The following is a 19,406-nucleotide window of genomic DNA, read 5'->3' as shown; positions in this document are numbered from 1 at the left end:
GCAAACAGTTGTCATCCAGGGAGTCAGTTCCCAACCAGTCCACGTCTCATCTGGTGTACCACAGGGCACACTGTGTTGGGCCCTCTCCTCTTTTTTAGTATATCAACGATATTGCCGAAGGACTGAACTCGAATGTCTGCTTGTTCGCCGATGATTGTGTCATTTATCGCAAAATTACATCTTCATCTGACTGCGAAGACCTGAAGACACTAGAGGAGTGGGAGCAGCGCTGGCAGATGTCATTTAAACCAGAAAAATGCAATATTCTCAGATTCACCAGTAAGAAAAACATCATCCACTCTTCATTCAAGCTCTCTGATCACATTCTGGAATCAGTTAAAAGCCGCAAGTACCGGACGTCGGCACCTCTCATCGGACATGAAATGGAATACTCATATCAATGCAGTCACAGCTAAAGCTAACAGCATGCTTGGTTTTATTGGCGAGCTGCGAAGCAGATGCGAGCCTATGTAATACCGATTTCCGTACGTCTGTCCGTCCGTCCGTCCGTCCGTCCGGCGTACGAACGTCCGGACGTCCGCGTTCAGATAAAAATGTTGAAGTTTTTGGTTCTAGCTAACTTGGTAAAAAAAAAATGCAGTTTACATGCATCATCTCTATAACTTACAATTAGGTTCATTTCATTGCAGTTAATTTTATGATTTTATTGAGGAATTTTAATTAAGGAAAATGTTACAGTTTTTAATTGTTAAATGTATGTAATAGTGGGAGAACATGTACATGTATACATGTATATACCTGTATAACATGTACACTATGCATTTTGGGGGAGCATTCATGTGTATACTTATGTGCATGTGCTTCTGGTGTGATCTTTTAGTTTTATGGGGTTGGAGTAGGGATGGGTAGGGATTGGTTGGGGAGGATGGGGGTAGGGGATAGGGGTTTGGGTTGGTGGGGATGGGGTAAGGGAGGATAGGGGTTGGAATAATGGGTTTGGGTGGGGTGGGGATGTGTAGGGGTGGGGTGGGGACAGGTAGGGGAGACAGGTAGAGGAGGATGGGGTAGGTGGGTGTAGGGGTTGGGTTAGGAGGGGGTGGGGGAGGGGGAGGGATATAGGATTGAAGTAGGGTTTGGGTTTGGTTGGGGATGTGTAGGGGTGGGTGGGTGTAGGGGTTGGGTAAGGGGAGGGTGGGGGAGGGGGTGGGATGCAGAGATTGGAGTAGGGTTGGGGTGGGGATGTATGGGTATGGGAGAATGGGGTAGGTGGTAGTAGGGGGATGGGGGAAGGGAGGGTGGGGGAAGGGGAGGAGATAGGAATTGGAGTTTGGGTGGGGTTGAGATGTGTAGGTGATGGGGTGGGGGGAGGAGATAGGGATTGGAGTTTGGGTGGGGTTGAGATGTGTAGGTGATGAGGTGGGAGTGGGTGGGGGAGGATGGAGTGGGTAGGGGGTTGGGGTGGGTAGGGGGGGGCAGGGCGGGGATGGGGTAAGGTTTGAGGCATGTGGTGATGATGCTGCGTCTACATGTACATGTACATACCCATTCATGTTCCGCATTTGTGGGGACTACACAATACCGGTAGTTCTTCCATGGTAATACATGTATGGGGACAGAAGATTCTGTGGGGGCTGCAAAAAGGATCCACAACTGGGAACTTAATACCCTAACAATGGAAAACTTTCATGTATAAATGGAAATATATGTACATGTATTTATTAGGACATTTGTTGACTTTTTATGTTGGCATTTAAAAACTGACCCCTACACCTTGGCACATCAACGAGAATCCTGATCCCCATCATGCCCATCCCCCAACCCTACCTTCAGCCTCCCTTCCTGCCTTCGACAGCGAGCCATGGCGGCTTCGCCGTTCTAGTTAGACGCAACTTAGGTCCAGCCCCACCCAAGGTCAAACTCTAAGCCTATCAAAGTTTAGTCCATCCTCATCTCGATTACTGTTCATCAGTGTGGGATCCCTTCACAGCCACCAATAAACAGAAGATTGAGATGGTTCAACGAAGAGCTGCCCGGTTCATCACTAACACATATAGCTGGGACAATTCTACATCTGTTACTGCTCTTCTTGAAAAACTGGAATTACCCACCCTGGAAATTTAAATAGGAGATACGTACAGCGCCTCACAAACTTCCACAAAATCTTCAATGGACAGATCGACGTTAAAGTTCCACCTGAAATAATCATTAGGCAGCCAGAAATAACAACGAGACGCTCAAAACCCATCTACCTTCAGAGGCCCTTCACCAATATCAAAGGACTCCAACACTCATTCTTATATCAGACCAGCAAGGATTGGAACGGCCTCCCTCAGCACATTACTGGCATAGGAGACACCAATCAATTCAGTGATACCCTTAGACCCCTTAGCACTCGTCAATAGCATGTCCATCCCTTCAAAGCTAAGTGATGTTCCTGTAGGAGCTTATCAGCTATATATCATTCAAGATCAAGATCAAGCCAAGACTTTGCTGCAAAGTACCTTTGTATACAAATATACATGTAGATACAGATATGTTCCCTATAACGTGGCTTCGACGTTTACCCCGAAATTCATTCAGTGAAATACTGGTACTTTTACCTTATTAAAGCTTGCTATTTAACCTCTGTGAACAATTTCGGTGTCATGAAATTGAAACCGAAATTCAAAAACGGCGGCGTCCGGAAATTGGGCACAAAATCGGCCGAGTGTTCCCTAACGTGGCGCACTTGAATAAATCGCGGAAAATTCCAAATTTTTTTTTAAATTTCTGTAAGGTTGACAAATTCTGCTAAACCATTATTATCTCTACTTTACATACCCAACAAGAAGTGTGTCAGAAAATAATGTTCTTATTTTGCGGGACATTTTTAAAGGGTTCACTGTGCACTTCGAAATAAAATCGGAAAATCACGCCGAAATAAATTGTTCTTCTACCTTTGTAACGGGTAGATAAACTCGTGATTTATGATGATCGGGAGTGTTTAGAACTTGCTGAAATTTCACTGTCTGTGAAATTTCAGTTAAAACTTTTGCTCTATAGCTAGGCGCGCGCTACAGGCGAAAAATCAAAGTGCGCCACGTTAGGGCCTCGCCACATTAGGGTACAACAAATACATGTACAACTATTTTCACTTTTATCCCCCTTTTATTGATGTATTCGTTCATCATTCATTCCTTTATTTTTTAAAATCATTTTCCGGTGTATCCGTCTTTTTAACGTTTTTTTTTTTTTTTAACTTCTTCAATGAAAATCCAGCTCGCATTACTTTTACAATGCGTAGCATGCAGCAGGCGCGTTTACCTACCTACCGTAAGCGGCGCCCTTCCCGATAGCCCAATTTAATCTGAAGACGTCATCGCACCTAGTCACCTGATCGACGTACATGTACCTATCACTAGTCAGTATCACCCATCGCGCCGGCTCGGTACATGATACATGTCATTGTGTGATATCGATCGTTCGTGATCGTTGTTGCTTAACTCCTAACAGTAACAGTAACTAAAATTTAGTGTGATCAAAAACGTCATTGGACGATGTTGCTGACATGAACCATCAGTAGCCGATCACTGGATGTTGACATGTACATGGGCATGGATTATCAGTTTAATCGGTTATCGTTATCTTTCTGAGTTGACATTTGTCATGATTGTGTAATATTAACTTTCACCACCATCAGTCACTCCGTTGTCTGGTTGTTATATTCATGGTTATCGTTGTGCAGTGTGCACATAACGTGTAGGCTTAGGCGAGATATCTGCGTGCACTGCATTCAGCGCAGGTCAGAAATCGTCAGAAAACTGCACGACCAGCTCTGGTGTGCTGCACTGCACTGCATATCATGATCATAGAATTTCACAGCACATTGTGATTGTATTGAATACTGCTTTTCAACATGGGACAGAAAGGACGGCAGTTTCGTCTGCTTCTCTGGAAGAACTTTATTTTGCAGGTGAGATGAAGTTTGTTTTCAGATCAGGCTTTATTAGCTTGAGTAACTCCAGCTGACAATGCTCATATTCATTCACATGTAGCACTGGAGACATAACCTATTCGTTAGAGTGTGTACTGGTACTTGTAGTTGTAGCAAGAGACCCTAAAAAAAGGGCCTCTACAAAAATGGTCCATTTTCACCTCTATAATCCCACCCCAGATTCCATGGACAGACCTTACACCATTCAGCAGTCATTCACAAAGCTAATGATCGACTTGAAACAGAACCCCCCCCAAAAATGTGAAAATCGTTGAAGATTTCGGCGGCTTGTCAATAAAAACTGTCCAGTTCCACTTATGCAAATGAATGCATCACGTGATGATTATCGGAAAAAAGTTTGCGCGATGTACGGGTGTATGTGGGTACCACACCGCTTTCAAGCGCCGCTAGTGGGTTCAATTTTCGTCTGGTGCATTGTCTTGCTTTCCACGACTGCTATTCACGAATAAAAGAGTGATGAATGACTCAATCTTACGGCCGTTTCAAACCTTGCAGGGTCGTGGTCGTGATGCAGGTCACAGGTCATGCAAAATCTATCCAATCAGAGCATTCATCAGCCCTTCCCAGCGTCCTGTTTGCAGGGCAGGGGGTACGAGCGAATATTAATTATTGTACCGTCCAATCACTTAATTGCTAAATCAATTAAATTAGCTAATTTATTAATGAAATTTAATGAACAGTGTTTTGTTTTTTTAAGATTAAGTACTTTTTTTATTGTACAGTACATCATACATGTAATGCAATTTAAAGCATTTTGCAAATAATGTCAAAACTTGACCGATTGAAGGGATCATTATCATTCTTTTTACGTTAACAAATAACAACGGGTTGCACAAAGGAAATTATGATTTATTTACATTTAAGAATATAAATAAAATGCTAATTTGTTTTACAAGTCAAAAAACTTGAAGTTGGTCTCCATAATTGAACTACATGTACTTCAGGAACTTTGTACACTTTTCAAGCAATTGCCGCTAGCGTGCTTATGACTGCTTGCCCAGTCCCCTTGCGCAAGGTTCTCAATTATTGCGATCGCCTTGCGCAAGTTGTAACGTGCGCGCGCAAATTAAAATGATGCAGTGTAATTTGCGTGCTTCGGGAGTCCCTCGCGCAAGTTTAAACTTGCGCGGGGGAGCCGGGGGACTCAAATTGCGCTCGACATTAGTACACAATATCTTTATTAACAACCCTGGTCATCATGGTCATTAGCAATTCGCAACAATTTATGATTTATAAAATCCACTTTTTTTTAAAAGATGGGCCTTCAAAAGAACTTTGTTTAATATTTTTTACTTTTAAACTGAGGTTCAAGTTATCTCTCAATGGTGATGTTTGAACTTGAAAACAAAAATTGATTGACGAAGTTGAAATCAGGTTAGTTGTTCAAAGCACCGGCCGGCGCGGCCAAGTTAAGATTTTGAGCACTTTTGTTGCAAATGAAAATGATGTACCGTATGGAAACTTCCCAAATTTGATGAAAATCACTGACATTGCTGTTTGGCCACACTTCCACCACCATGTACAAAAACATGTAGAACTTTGTCAAATTTTGATTTTCACATTTAGGCTTAGTTTGTAGTTCAATATTTGCTTTAGAAGCATACTCACCCTCTTCATAGGCTAATAAGAAAGTGCTGCCTTTTTAAGATGTCTATTTTTCGTGAAATTTCCAGATTCGTTTGTACACGTTTGCATATCAAAATTTCAACCACAGAATACATCTAGACACACCTGAGATACAATTACAGATCAGTGTTTAACCTGTACTAAGGTTTACTTATGTACAATTTGGACAAAAAGTGAACTTTACATTTTTTGTACCATTCAGGTGGCGTATCTGGGTGCACACCGGTAAATAGGCCTAAATCCATCCGACCTCATGAATAAATGTTACACCCTCAAAATATTCTATATTAGAGAGTTCTGAGCGTAGTTAAGTTGGGTAATTGAAGAGATAATTTATGGCAATGAACCCTGGCCCAGACTTGGGGCTTCCAATTCTGAGCATTTTGGATGCAATTGGGCTCAAAAGTGGCGCTATTTTGCCATGTTGTGGAGGGATCGTTTTTCAAGATGGCTACTTGATGGGAAAAATAGGGGTCATCTTTTTTGGGTGAGAATTTCTCGAAAAGTCAATGGTCAACCCACCAAAAAATGAAAAGAAATGAAAGATGACATGTTGACCATCATTTTTCTGTGCAGCTTAAATACCTGTGAGAGTTCTGAGTAGGCCTACTGTACTTTTATTAAAAGAATTTTGAAGTACATGTATGGGCATTTAGCAATGGTGTCTATGGGAATTTTAATACAGGGGTGCATTCATCTAGCAATTCTGTGGCCATTTTGAGGTTGAAATCTGATTTTTTTTTTTTTTTTTTGCAATTTGAAGGTTGTTAATTATTGCCTATTTGAAAGCCATGTGATGGCGGACATTCAACTTGGGCCCTGCTGTCGGCTATAGTATAGTGTAGTTACGGGCCTGGTTCCGTTCCGTATATAAAAGAGAACAAAATCCAAGTTTAATTTGACTTACCAAACTACATACACACGTTGTTGGCGTCATTAAGAACATGCAGGTACATGTACATGTCATAGATAGAGGTCAGGGTCAAGGTCATTTTTGAATAATAAAAAGCACCCTTGACTCTAATTTGATCGAAACTAAAGAGGGGCCCGTAACTACTCTCCCTGCTGTTGCCAGACCATGTCAAATGTCAATAAGGCAATAAGTTTGGTCCAAGTTACTCGGGCTAGTAGTTTTGATTGTGGCCATTGTAGCAATGGGTCCCTCTTTCTTTTTGGACCTTGAACTAAAGTAAGCTGAACTTCTTTAATTTTAACAACCATATTTTTTGGGCAATTTTGAACAGGATCTTTCGGTAGAAATGCAATTTTCTTACACATTTTTCAGTTGCAAACCATGCGAATCAATGCAGTTTTGCGCATTTACGGTGCGTCATGGTGATGGCAATTTTTATATTCATGTTGGGATTTGCATTGTCATTTTACGCAAAAAAGTTCCCTAAAAAAATCAAAACAGTGCCCTGTAACCACAATAGTTAAATTTTGCTAATAAGCCAGTTCGGTATCTCAATGAAGTAGTCCAGGTCAAAGGTCATTCGGGATAAAATTGCTGATGTGACAATACAGCATGTACAATGGACCGTCTCCTTGGGTGTTAATGCGCCTTTGGTGAGCGTTGGATTATTCTGAATGACCCGTGACCCACATCATTGTGCGCATAGGCAGTTGAAATACCGACCTGGCTTACTACTTGAAGAACTGCAACTAAATGTATATTCTCTAGGATAAGGGAGTGTAACTACACAATGGCCTTGATTGCTGCAACTGAGGAAAAGAAAAATCACACTAAGATAAAAACACTCTAAAGCTAGAACAGAAGAGAGCACGTAAGCTACGCAATCACAATCTTACATGTAATAATGTGTTGCGAAAACAGGCTTTTTTAACCATCTAGCAGTCATCAGACCCCAAAAAATGCTATTTACCACATGTGAGGGACACAAAATTTATCACACCTGAGGGACACAAAATCAAAACCTGTCAGTGTCTGAGAAATGCCATATGTATTGTTAATTAAAGGTATAGTCCATCATTTATAATTTTGTGCATTTTATTCGTTTGAAGCAACAAAAGTTTTCACAACCTTTTAGAAGGATGCTGAACAACTAACTTGATGAAGTTTCAGCTCAGCTTCAGCTGTATATTTGGAGAAAAACAACATTCTAGGTTCTCGATTTCAAATCAAAAGTTGCTGAATCATGTTTAAAATTGGGCCTGAATTCAGCGTCCGAGACACGTTCTCACTGAGCCGATTGCAGCTACGTGATGTCGCGCACTGACCCGACGAATTATAGTAACTGCGCGCTAGTGTGCGTCATGTCAACGCCAGCGCGCGCTTCGCCAAATAAAAAAACCGAACTACATGTACTAACGGAGATTTTCAACGGTGCGTCTTAAGACGCACCATTGGAAAGGCCTTTTTTCGTTGATTTCTTCAAAATGACAGCATGCCAGAAAGAATAATTTTACAGGGAGTTTAGTTCCCTTACTATCTTTCAACCATGTATGTTTTTCCACAATAATTACGTCAGTTACTTTTTGGATGGCTGCAAATGATGGACTATAGCTTTAAATACAATTATTGCAAAGCTGCCATAAAGGATGATACATCTAGGCTATTGATCACATAATCAAATTGACAATATGTACAATTGTTATAATAGTGAACATTAACTACATGTACTTTTTGTAAACTATATATGACAACATGTAGGTCATTAATTGGCATGTCAGTCATCTAATTTGTAAAGGCTTTGTGAATCCACTCTTCTATCATGTTTATGTTGCAGATCCGACGTCCCATTGGAACCACATTCGAATTGCTGCTGCCATTTTTTGCCACAGCACTGCTTCTGCTCGCAAGGTGAGATGTCACAAAGATATCATTTGCTGTCCATGTCTCGCAAGCCATTTATGTGACCTCACTGACAAAGCAACTAATTACACATGAACATTAATGGTAACCTTAGTCAGTTCAAGTCATTGTGGAATGTTCATTTCATTAACATAAAGAAAGTTCTACATGTAACTCTAATTTTAACCTCAACCCCCCTCCCAATATTTCAAAAAGTTGTCTTCTTTTTTTCACTTTAACATTATTATTTATTACCTCCACCAAGGAGGTTACAATGTTTTCATCGGCGTTGGTTTGTAATTGGTTGGTTTTCTGTCAAGATTTAACTCAAAAATTATGGACGGATTTTCATGAAAATTGTTTTAGGGGTGGTCCTTGGTACAAGTACAAATTGATTAGATTCTGGAAGTGATCCAGATCTGGGTCTGGATCTATTAGATTTGGAAGTGATCCGGATCTGGGTCTGGATCTATTAGATTTGGAAGTGATCCAGATCTGGGTCTGGATCTACATTTGTATTAGATTTGGAAGTGATCCGGATCTGGGTCTGGATCTATTAGATTTGGAAGTGATCCAGATCTGGGTCTGGATCTACATTTGTATTAGATTTGGAAGTGATCCGGATCTGGGTCTGGATCTATTAGATTTGGAAGTGATCCGGATCTGGGTCTGGATCTATTAGATTTGGAAGTGATCCAGATCTGGGTCTGGATCTATTAGATTTGGAAGTGATCCGGATCTGGGTCTGGATCTACTTCTGGCACCCCGTGTGCTAGACCTGTGAACGTGGCTCTACATAGCCACGGATCGCTGTCAATCTGTGGGCTCGTGATGTATTTTTGAAATACCCGGTTTGAGACCTTCCACTTATGATACATTCCCGAATTTAACGAGTACACATCGTTGAAAGCAAGTTCACATCTTTTTCCAGTTTCAAATTATAAGGCACTTACGGTTTGGACCAGAAGGAAGGGTCACACAATTACCGGTAGGCACACACGAGATAACGATCCTGGATTATTCTTTAATTTCCGCAAAAGTCAAGTTCAGGTCTCTCATGGTTGATTTTATATTGAGTTTATATTGATTTTCAAAGATTAAATCTAGAAATTTTTAATCGCTTGTAATTTGACACCCAATGACGTCATCGTGACGTCAGAGTAATATGCACCACCGGGGATGAGGGTCAATATACCGGTATGTTGAAAGTTTAAAGTTCATATCATACACTGTTTAGCATTAAGGAAGAAAACCCGCTGAGAATTGTCCGGAAAAAAAGAAAGAAAGAAAGAAAAAAAGAAGATTTATCAGAACAATTCTAAACTACAACCCGACCACTCAACAAAATATCTTACTGCGCTGAGCCCTCCAGTGTCTTTCTCTCAAATCACAGTTTTACCCCATTAGTGTGAAAATGAGAAAGGAAAAGAAATCATTTATTGACAAACATAAAATATACACCCTGGAGACAGCGCTCCATGATCTGGTATGTTTATGAGCTTTGTAGAGGGGCCACTGGTAACCTCACTTGTTTACCAAATCCATTGCAAAATTCTTCCTGGCTACCCTTTTTTTTCAAAGCTCAAACTCATGACTCAGCATGCTTTCAAGTTGTATACACTGCATACTGATCATTTTGTTTTCCCTAATTTCTATCTCTCTGTAGAGTTCTCATCAGATCAGAAGACCTCTGTTTCAGTAAGTCTTGATTGCTTTATTGTGTTGATTAAAGGCTGGGGGGATGTGTGTTTACAGTAATGACCAAAACTATGCAGGTAGGAACATTACATGCACATATACATGTAGGTAGGAAATTTTTTTTTATGTTTCTCTGTTATTTTTTGCACTTAAGTTTGTTTGCCTTAGTGTATCTTTAATGCTTTTCTTTTTTTATTAACATTTTCAATTGACTAATTAACCAATAGTTATGCAACAAAAATTTGCATATAGGGAAGACTCCTTTTTTTTCAAAATGTACTTTTTAAAATTTTGTTGGCAAAACATGGTACAATACAAAGTTGTGAGTTCGGCAATTGGGCCTCAAATAAATCCAGGTAGTTTGAGTAACAGTATACATTGTAGACCTACATGTACCGGTACCACAATTGTTTCCATTGCCTAACCACTCAAAAAAGTCATATTGGCCTTGAATTTTTCTTAGCTACATACACGGTAAGTACATGTTTATAGCCCATAAACATCTTGTCTTATCTTGTGGAAAGATCCTAATACTAGTGCTGTAACATCCTGTATTTAATTTACGGTAAGTCATGATGCAAGTTGCTGTAAGACTTTATAGTTTCCTCATGAATATTTTATGAAATGTACACACTATTGTTGAGGTTGAATGGTGAAGCTTGGACCAAATAGACTACAAACATGCTGCAATTGGCCCTGGCATATTGTGTTTAGTAATGTTTTGTTGCCTCCCAACCCTACATGTACATGTAATAACCCTAAGTCATGTTAGTCAGTCACACATTTACCAGGAAAAGATGACATTATCAACCCAATTAACAGTCATGCAACTTTCCTGTGGATCTGCCAAATTCCTTTCTTTTTTACCTCTGTCTTATGCCATTAAACATATTTTTAAAATCTCCCAAAATGTCAAGCTTAACTATGGCATGTACATTCTGCTCATTACAATTTTTAAACAGACAATAAATTGTTTCCTGAGTTAATTTCCCTGCCACACCTTTTACACAGGCTAGTCACCAACAGTCAGATCATAATATTGTAAGCAAGCACTGTGACTAGTCAAATTCCATCAACAGACAGAAGCAAGCAAGTGGTAGGCACAGCTGTCTAACCAATCGCCTACATGTATGGTCAAAGCATAGCTGTATCAAGTTACATAAATAGTCACAGCCAGTCAAACCTACCGCTGGGAGTGGGAGCTCTTAAAACTGTTGAAAACAGTCACTTGGCTGATTTTGACTGAAGAAACAACAACTTTGCACAGAATGTATGTTTGCATAGCACATGTATTCAAATACTGAGCCGTTCAGAGACTCCATAGTAACTCCTCAGCTTCTTGACATGTTCAGCTACATTGGATAAGATTTAAAATGTTCTGCACAAAACTAGTATCATAAAATGTGTCTTAGTTGTTTTGTGTGAAACCGATACATACAGTACATGTACGCAACCAACAATATCTTTGGGAGTTTTCATTCATTTTATTATTATTTATTTCTTATTTCAACTGGGTGGCCCATTCAATGGAATCCACTGGTCTACCATGGGTTCCAGCATACATAAAAGACAATAAACACATAACAGTGTACACAAACAATCAACTTAAAAAAATACACATTCCCATAAAGTCACATTAATTTTAAAAGTCAATTAAATCATCGTTAACTATGTACATTCACCAAAAAAATGAAAACTCAATTGCTTAACTCTTATAATGTCTGATGAATAATTATTTTACTCCTGTTTGTTATGTTCCTGTTTGTCCCTGCGTTTTGTCCCTATTCATTACAAGTAAATAGTATTTGTCCACAGGTTGGGGTACAAAAGCTATGCTTCACCCTAAAGGCCTACTACCTAACGTTGTTCGAGTATGTATTTTGTTGATTTACGATAAATGTTAATATAATACATGTAATTATAACATTAATTTTGTATATGAGGAACAACGTTGAATAAATGTCTAGCAAACTGAAATTGAAGTCATGAAGCATGAGAAAATAGGACCCGCCCAAAACTAATTACCAGAATCGTATTAATTTACATGGTTAAAATTCACTTATAAAATAAATCCTGTGCTGTCTGTCTGATGTCTGTCTGATACATCTTTGTGTCACGTTTTTTGTGGAAGCACAAAATGCCATACATGTATGCATGTATCAACGTTTCCTCTCTTATTATGCTGTAATCCAGCATTTTGTCCAGTGTATGCCTGTGCTTTTAGGCCTTTTCACATTATGAACGTCCGATTCGTGTCGAAATCTACATGGTTCCAACCCGTGTCAACTTCTAAAAATTTCAACAAGGTTCAATTTCGCTACGTTTTCACACTACTCATCGCAAACCCAGCGTTTTTGCCACATGTGTAATGTTTCGACCCGTTTATTGCGCGATCGTTTCACACTCGGCCGTCCGCCCTACACGTGTTTTGAAGCTCCAACCACGGACCCGCACTTCATGTCAGTCTTTTTTTCTGATTTCGGGCCCATTTTACATCGGAGGATAAAATATTCTGTGACTTGAACTTCTAGCACCATTGAAAGTATATGCAAAGAACGCACGAAAACTCAAGCGTGGTCGGCCACTTCTACTTTCTAGTGCTTACGAAAAAGCAAGCGCGGTCTGCAGGTGTAGCGTGAATTTAGGTGATATGAAATACGGACTCATTAAGGTACATGTATTGCGCATGCTCATGCATAGATAATTAGAAGAGGGACCGGTCATGTGAAAGGGTTTAACCAATAAAAGGGAAAAGGAGTTGATTTTCATAAGAGTCCGATTTTCATATCACTCCGTAGGTGGCGCCACAGGGCAGCAGGTAAAAGGTTATTTGTATGTTCGTTGCATGCTAAAAAGTAACAACTACAGCGTGATGCTGCATGCATGCACTCTCGTACTCTGGCCGGTCCGCGTCCAATGAGTCGATATGCTGAATGTCGAACGTAACCCAGAAGTGTTCACACTACGGCTTTCAACACGTGTTGGACTTCTCGACACGGATCGAGAATTCTCAACCCACCTCCCGAGTAGGGTTAGTTTCGACACGGGTCGAGCGCTCTACACGGGTCATTGCCGTGTTCAAATGTTGTAGTGTGAAAAGGTTAGTCCATTTTACATGTGTCGGACCCGTGTACAACACGGAGATTTTTCGTAGTGCGAAAAGGCCTTATGTGGTATATGCTCCGATTTCACTGTCCTCTGAAGCCACGGTTAGGTCATGAAAATTTTTTCATTTCAATTTATTTGTTTTGTTTTGCTTTTTTTTTGGCAAATTTGTTTTTTTTCTTCAGATTTTGAATAGTTAGGCCTACATTTAGGCCCTAAATATTGCAACATTATCTCTATGAAAACACATAACATAACGTTCATGATGAGAAATGTGGCAAAATGTGGCGAAATTGCTTCACCAAGTTTACCACGCCCACTTGGGGTCAGCAGTTAAATGACTCCATGCAGCTACTTTGCACAGCATCCCGCTAGTGAAGGATCAAACTGACAACACATGATGTGTAAAAAAGACCGACCTTATACAGCAATTAAGAGTGGGCAACCAAATCAACTGCAAAAGAATAAGAAAAACTACAATATTACAAATTACAGCATAAAGTTACTGTTTGGCCATGTACAGGTTCTTAGCAATCCTCTCTCTGCATGGTTTCATAAGCCTAAAATAAATTTGTAATTCAAGGTAAAATGTAAATTATGTAAGTGCCTGTTAGACCATAGACATGATAGACAAAGGAACATTGTACTTGTTTTTATGGTCAAACATAAATATTCTGTAATCCTTTCATGATCAGTGCATGATACATGTACCGGTACCGGTACGTGTCTACTGTCATGACTGTACTGCCAGGCGGTTGGTAATTTGTGTAGTTATACTGGCCCTGTTCCTATTAATAGAACAAAACTACATGTAGGTATCTATAGGTTATTGGAGTCGCCTACATGTTCTGCATGTAGATTGCAATGTTAAAACAAAATAAGAATGTTGTGGACAGAACCTCATCGATTTAGCAGTGCATCAACTGAAAAATGCGTCAGAAAACTGTGCCTTCTATGAATAGATACTGTTCAAAATAACAAAAATAGGGTCATCAGAATTAAAAGAAGAGTGCCTAAGGTCATGAATGTTACAGTATAGTTCAGTTTGGAATGATGAAGCCACTTAAAAGACTATGAAGGGCCTGTAACTACATGTACTCAATCACCACATAATTAAACTTGGAAAAATATCAACATGCAGCATTAGCCATAAGGGCGTCTTCCAAATAAAAAAAATTTCTATAATGATTCCCAAGCACTCATCCAAATCTTTGATAAATATCTACCGGTAACATGATTGCTGTTGTTTCCATGGTTACAGCAACCTTTGAGCCAGGCTTCTCGGAGCAAGAGAGTCTGTCTGCGTCGGACATTGAGCGGCTTCAGACATGCGTCACCAATGGCACAGGATGCCCCCAGTTGGCTTATTACCCAAACAACAACCTCAGTAAGTAGTTTCTTCTTTACATAAGGACATACATGTACCTTGTTTATTCTGTGGTTGTCAAATTTCCGACCAACCCTATTTTGGACTCTGACCATAAAAAATACTTTTTATTCCTGCCGATCCTGTCTGGAACTCCCATTAAACAAAACAACTACATCTTTCCAAAGATGGCTTTTGTATTTAGTTCAGTGTTCACCACCCATGATAATCTCATTGCAATAAACAAAACAAGAAACAAAGTTTACTTGGCATCATTTAATCTAGCCATCTACATACATGGGTTCAACTGCAAATTTTTGTTTTCTTCAGATTTTTTGTTATTTTGCTGATGGGCCAACCCTACTTCACTACTTCAGAGGCCAAAAAATATGAGAACCATAGAAATAAAACGGGATGCCAATAATATTAATGTCCCCCAACAGTCTGACAGGAATGATTATCACAAGATGTTCTGATGATTCTTTTTATCGTGGCCCATTACATGTCAATGTGCTGAATATGACTAAATGTAATTATATCAGAATGATGGATGATTTATTTATGAGATTTATTTACAAGATGAGATAATTTATTTAGTCCCTATACATGTAAATACGAATGATTCAATTACAACAATATGTATAAAATTACATCTTTTTGTATTATAATTTATTCATTATTAATATGCCATGTATGTGTTGACAGCAATGAATTACCTGTAAAGAGTTGACAAATATTTGGGATTGTAGGGGCAATTCCACGGTTACTCACGTTACATTTTTTATGTACTTTTGAGATTCCTTGGGCTGTAATTACCTTACTGAAAAGGTTTAAGAACTGTTATCCCCATGTTAGATACAGTAGACATAGACCTACCTCAGCACCAAAGATGACATCCAGAAAAATGTGTTATGTATGATAAATAAAACACACAAAATCGGTTACTCACGTAACGAAAATGTAACGTGAGTAACCAATTTTGTGCATCTTGTTTATCATACATAACACATTTTTCTGGATGTCATCTTTGGTGCTTAGGTAGGTCTAGGTTTACTCTATCTACCATGGGAATAACAGCTCTTAAACCTATTCAGTAAGGTATTACAGCCCAAGGAAACTCAAAAGTACATCAAAAATGTAACATGAGTAACCGTGGAATTGCCCGTATGTTACTTTTAGCAAAATGATAACAAATTCTGTTGTTAATTACTAAAATTACATGGACTTTCACATTTTTAAAAAGTTACACGTACATGTACATCATGTATATTTGTAAATAAATCAGGCGTGTAATCATCATATTAGGGAGATTTGTCAATGACCTGTTCCTATTTTATATATTTATTTTGCATGTCAAAAAGCTAAAACACGTTGTCTCCAATAATGAGTTCATCTCAGAATAAATATCAGACATGTACATGTACATCAACAGGATCCCAATTACATCCCACCAATACATTTGTCAATTTTTTTCACAATAATTCCCATACTCGACATGATATTCCACTGAGTTCACATTCTTTCCATGCATAGGGTTATTGCCTGCATGAGGTATTCACCAAGGCTTGTGAATTATGCAAATCTCTGTATGTGTATTATGCTGACCTCATGTTTATTCATTTCCCTCCCTCCCCCACTCCCCCCCCCCCCTCATCAGCCTCTGCCCTAATGCTTGGCGTAGCCCTGCAAGTGACAATCCCTCTGTCTCCTAGTAACTTCTCGTCAGAGGAGGAGTTGGTGAAAACAGCAGCTGAAGACCTGGACAGTTACTATGGAGGTGAGAAGAGGGAATTTGTGTCAGGTTTACTTATAATTTTTTTTTCATTAAAAGTAACAGCTGAACTGTTGAACATTGGAAGAAATAAACTTTATTCCAATAAAATACAGATAATAAGCTTCAAATCAAAGTAATACATGTTTCAATTGTGGCATTTTTTTTATAGTTTTCATTGAAGTTAATAATTCCTTGCAATTGCCTAAAGAAGTATTTGGAAAAGATGAACTGTCAGTACTATTTTTAGCTTAACCCTGAAAAAATACATTTTTTGTTTTCAATTTTGTGTCTGTGACCAATTAATGTGTCTGTGACCACATGGTTATGAATGTGACTATTTCATTTTTAATATTTTTCATGCAGTGATAGTATTTGACATTGGCAATGACACCACAACACACTCCCTAAGGATGTCACCTATAAGATCCGTCTGCCTCATGACATAGTCCGACAGGAAACTTGGCGAACCGAGCGGACCTATCCCAACTTTGACGTAGTTGGGCCGCGACTATACAAGTAAGCTTTAATTCTAGTTTGAATTTACCCAGATCCAAGACAGCCTGGCAAAAGTGTCAAACTGTTTTTTTTAATGTAATACTAGATTCAGACTGACATAATATCTGAGTCGTTCGCTCCAAACCAAAGTAATCCGTACATTTGAATGAGGCGCATGAAAAGTTTGATGTTTGCAACAGTTAGGAGAAACCTCGTCAACAGTTCAACTTTACCAGAGTGTCTTGATATAAAGATGTTGCTTTGAGTGTTGCTTTACACTGCAAGTTCACCTGTCTTAAACACTAATTCTCTTTTCGGCCCAAGTCACTTCAATGGGAGTCAATGGATTATCATTGAATCTCTACGTAACTATCCATCATACACAGCAGTACTGTTATTGACTAATGCGTGAGCACCTTTCCCCTAATTTCCAGGTGTTTAAATGTGTGTAATTAGTGTACACAATCTGATTACTTGATAATCCCCTCTACTGTTACATACAAGCATGAATGTTGGGGAAACCTCTGAAATTAAGTCCTTGTCAAAACAAAATGATCCTAAATGTGAACAAATGGCAACTGAGAAAAGACAGTTTCATGAAATCACCGTTTGTACGTTCTCAGAAAATATTTTAAACATTTCTTCAAGAAATATACAGTACGGCTTCCAAATTGAGTGGTCTATCAACAATAAAATACAACTAGAGGTTGTAGGAACAACCACGCAGTGTTGGGCCATGGACTATCGCAAACTTTTTTCAAACACATCAACAGTAAATGCATGTTTTAATCCATGTTTAACTTAGTCAACATGCCGCTAGAGGGCGCTGTCACATTTTATGACGTCACCTGTAATATTTTTGTAAAGTACATCCTGGGCAGAAATTCACATCGTTGAAAGCAAGTTCACATCTTTTGCCAATTTCAAATTATAAGGCACTTCCGGTTTCGACCAGAAGGAAGGGTCACGTGATTTTGCACTTAATACTGTAACATTTGAGCAATTTACGCAATTTGTTTTGACTTGGCGTGCCATAGAAAGCAATAGACGCGCGATTAGTTTGTCGCCGCCAGCGGGCTAGTTAGTTGGTGAACGCTACTCGTGCTGGGAGGACCAACCAAGCCTACCGGAGTGTCAATCTCAAGGAGGCGAAAGGGCGTACTGCAGTAAGTACATGTACATGTATATGTGCCTACCTACCTTTAGCGTGGGACATATAGCGGAGCCATAGAGGCGCGACTGTTGGCCGGACGCCTCGAGGGACGACGTACGCTAGCGAGCGTACATCTACTGAGGCATCGGTCCGAGCACTGAGGCGCAGGGCTGCTGTAGGTAGCGGTGGAGGCGTTAGGACTCATCAGGAAGTTACACGCTCCATATAAACCAGGCTCACGAGGAGCCTACCCCTTTGAGGCCCGAGGAGACGAGAGGCGTTGCCGAGGGAACAACTGTGCGCGACATTTAGAAGTTCATAAATGCGGCACTTGCGTGGTGGATAAGTGCAAACTAGTGGCGGGAGGCGCTATACACTCGCTAGAGGCGCCATAACACTCACTTAAAGCGCTGCTTAGGGCTTATTCAAGTAAATCACTTTAATCATAATAATTGATCTAATTAAATAAATCAGTGAAACCTTCTTCCTTTTGTCATTGCGTCACAGTCATTTTACATGTTTGTCAGTCTGAATTGTCTGTCCGGAAGTGAGCGATCTACCGGTAGTGAGTAGACTGAGTATACGTGATGGTATATTTCCAACCTAACGGACCTGCACCTCGGCGCTGTTAGGGTTACTCGCCTTACCCGCAAGTGTTCGCCGAGGACAACCGACCTGGCAATAGTAAACCCGCCACAATACCAAAAATGAAGACCCTGCAATATTGTATCGATTGTCATAAAAAACAAAACCAAATTTGTAGCAGTTGATATTACATGTACATGTTTATTGATTTTCAAAGATTAAATATGGAAATCTGTATTTGCTTGTTATATGACACTTGATGACGTCATTGTGACGTCATTGCCAGAAACCTCCAGAGCTATATTTACTGTGCTATACATGTATATAGCCACATTTTGCTTATCTCTCACGGTTGATTTTTTAGCAATTGTTTAAGGTTTAACGGTTTTTTCTTTATAACTTCCGGTCTGATGACGTAATCAATTTTTCGCGCACAGGTCTTTTCTGCATTAAGTTCATCATGTATATTAAGTTTGAAGCGATTACCGCAAATTTCGCCACATACATCAAGTGATAATGAGTTTTTGACGTTTTTTAACCTGCCGCTAGAGGGCGCTCTAACATTTTATGACGTCACCTGTAATGTGTTTCTGAAGTACAGCCTAGGCAGACACTCACATCATTAAAAGCAAGTTCGTATCTTCTGCCAATATTAATAATAGGGCACTTTCGGTTTCGACCAGAAGGAAGGGTCACATGATTTTGCACTTACCGGTAATACCGAAAATTACAACCCTGCAATATTGTTTCAATTGCCATAAAGAACAAAATCAAATCTGTAGCAGTTGATTTCACATTGATTTTCAAAGATTAAATCTAGAAATCTTTGATTGCTTG

The 19,406-nt window shown here is 39.5% G+C and overlaps 1 protein-coding gene across 1 annotated transcript; it reads left to right on the top strand.

Moving 5' to 3' along the window:
- The first annotated feature begins 3,379 nt into the window (after positions 1-3,379).
- LOC119736597 (ATP-binding cassette sub-family A member 3-like) lies at positions 3,380-16,782 on the top strand. The gene is made up of 6 exons (XM_038210614.1): positions 3,380-3,913; positions 8,329-8,402; positions 10,060-10,091; positions 14,458-14,583; positions 16,220-16,339; positions 16,700-16,782. Exons 1-6 carry the CDS (start codon positions 3,857-3,859, stop codon positions 16,780-16,782), a joined length of 492 nt encoding a protein of 163 aa, XP_038066542.1. The 5' UTR covers positions 3,380-3,856.
- The last annotated feature ends 2,624 nt before the right edge of the window (positions 16,783-19,406 follow it).

Source organism: Patiria miniata, unplaced genomic scaffold (assembly GCF_015706575.1).
Source record: "Patiria miniata isolate m_02_andy unplaced genomic scaffold, ASM1570657v1 HiC_scaffold_3, whole genome shotgun sequence".
NCBI lineage: Eukaryota > Metazoa > Echinodermata > Asteroidea > Valvatida > Asterinidae > Patiria > Patiria miniata.
This window is presented reverse-complemented; position numbering and strand designations above follow the sequence as displayed.

Coding starts and splice junctions, on each gene's coding strand:
- LOC119736597 (XM_038210614.1), top strand. CDS start 3,857: ATGGGACAGAAAGGACGGCAGTTTCGTCTGCTTCTCTGGAAGAACTTT. Junction 10,092..14,457: donor ATCAGAAGACCTCTGTTTCA/GTAAGTCTTGAT, acceptor CCATGGTTACAG/CAACCTTTGAGCCAGGCTTC. Junction 16,340..16,699: donor CCTGGACAGTTACTATGGAG/GTGAGAAGAGGG, acceptor TTTTTCATGCAG/TGATAGTATTTGACATTGGC.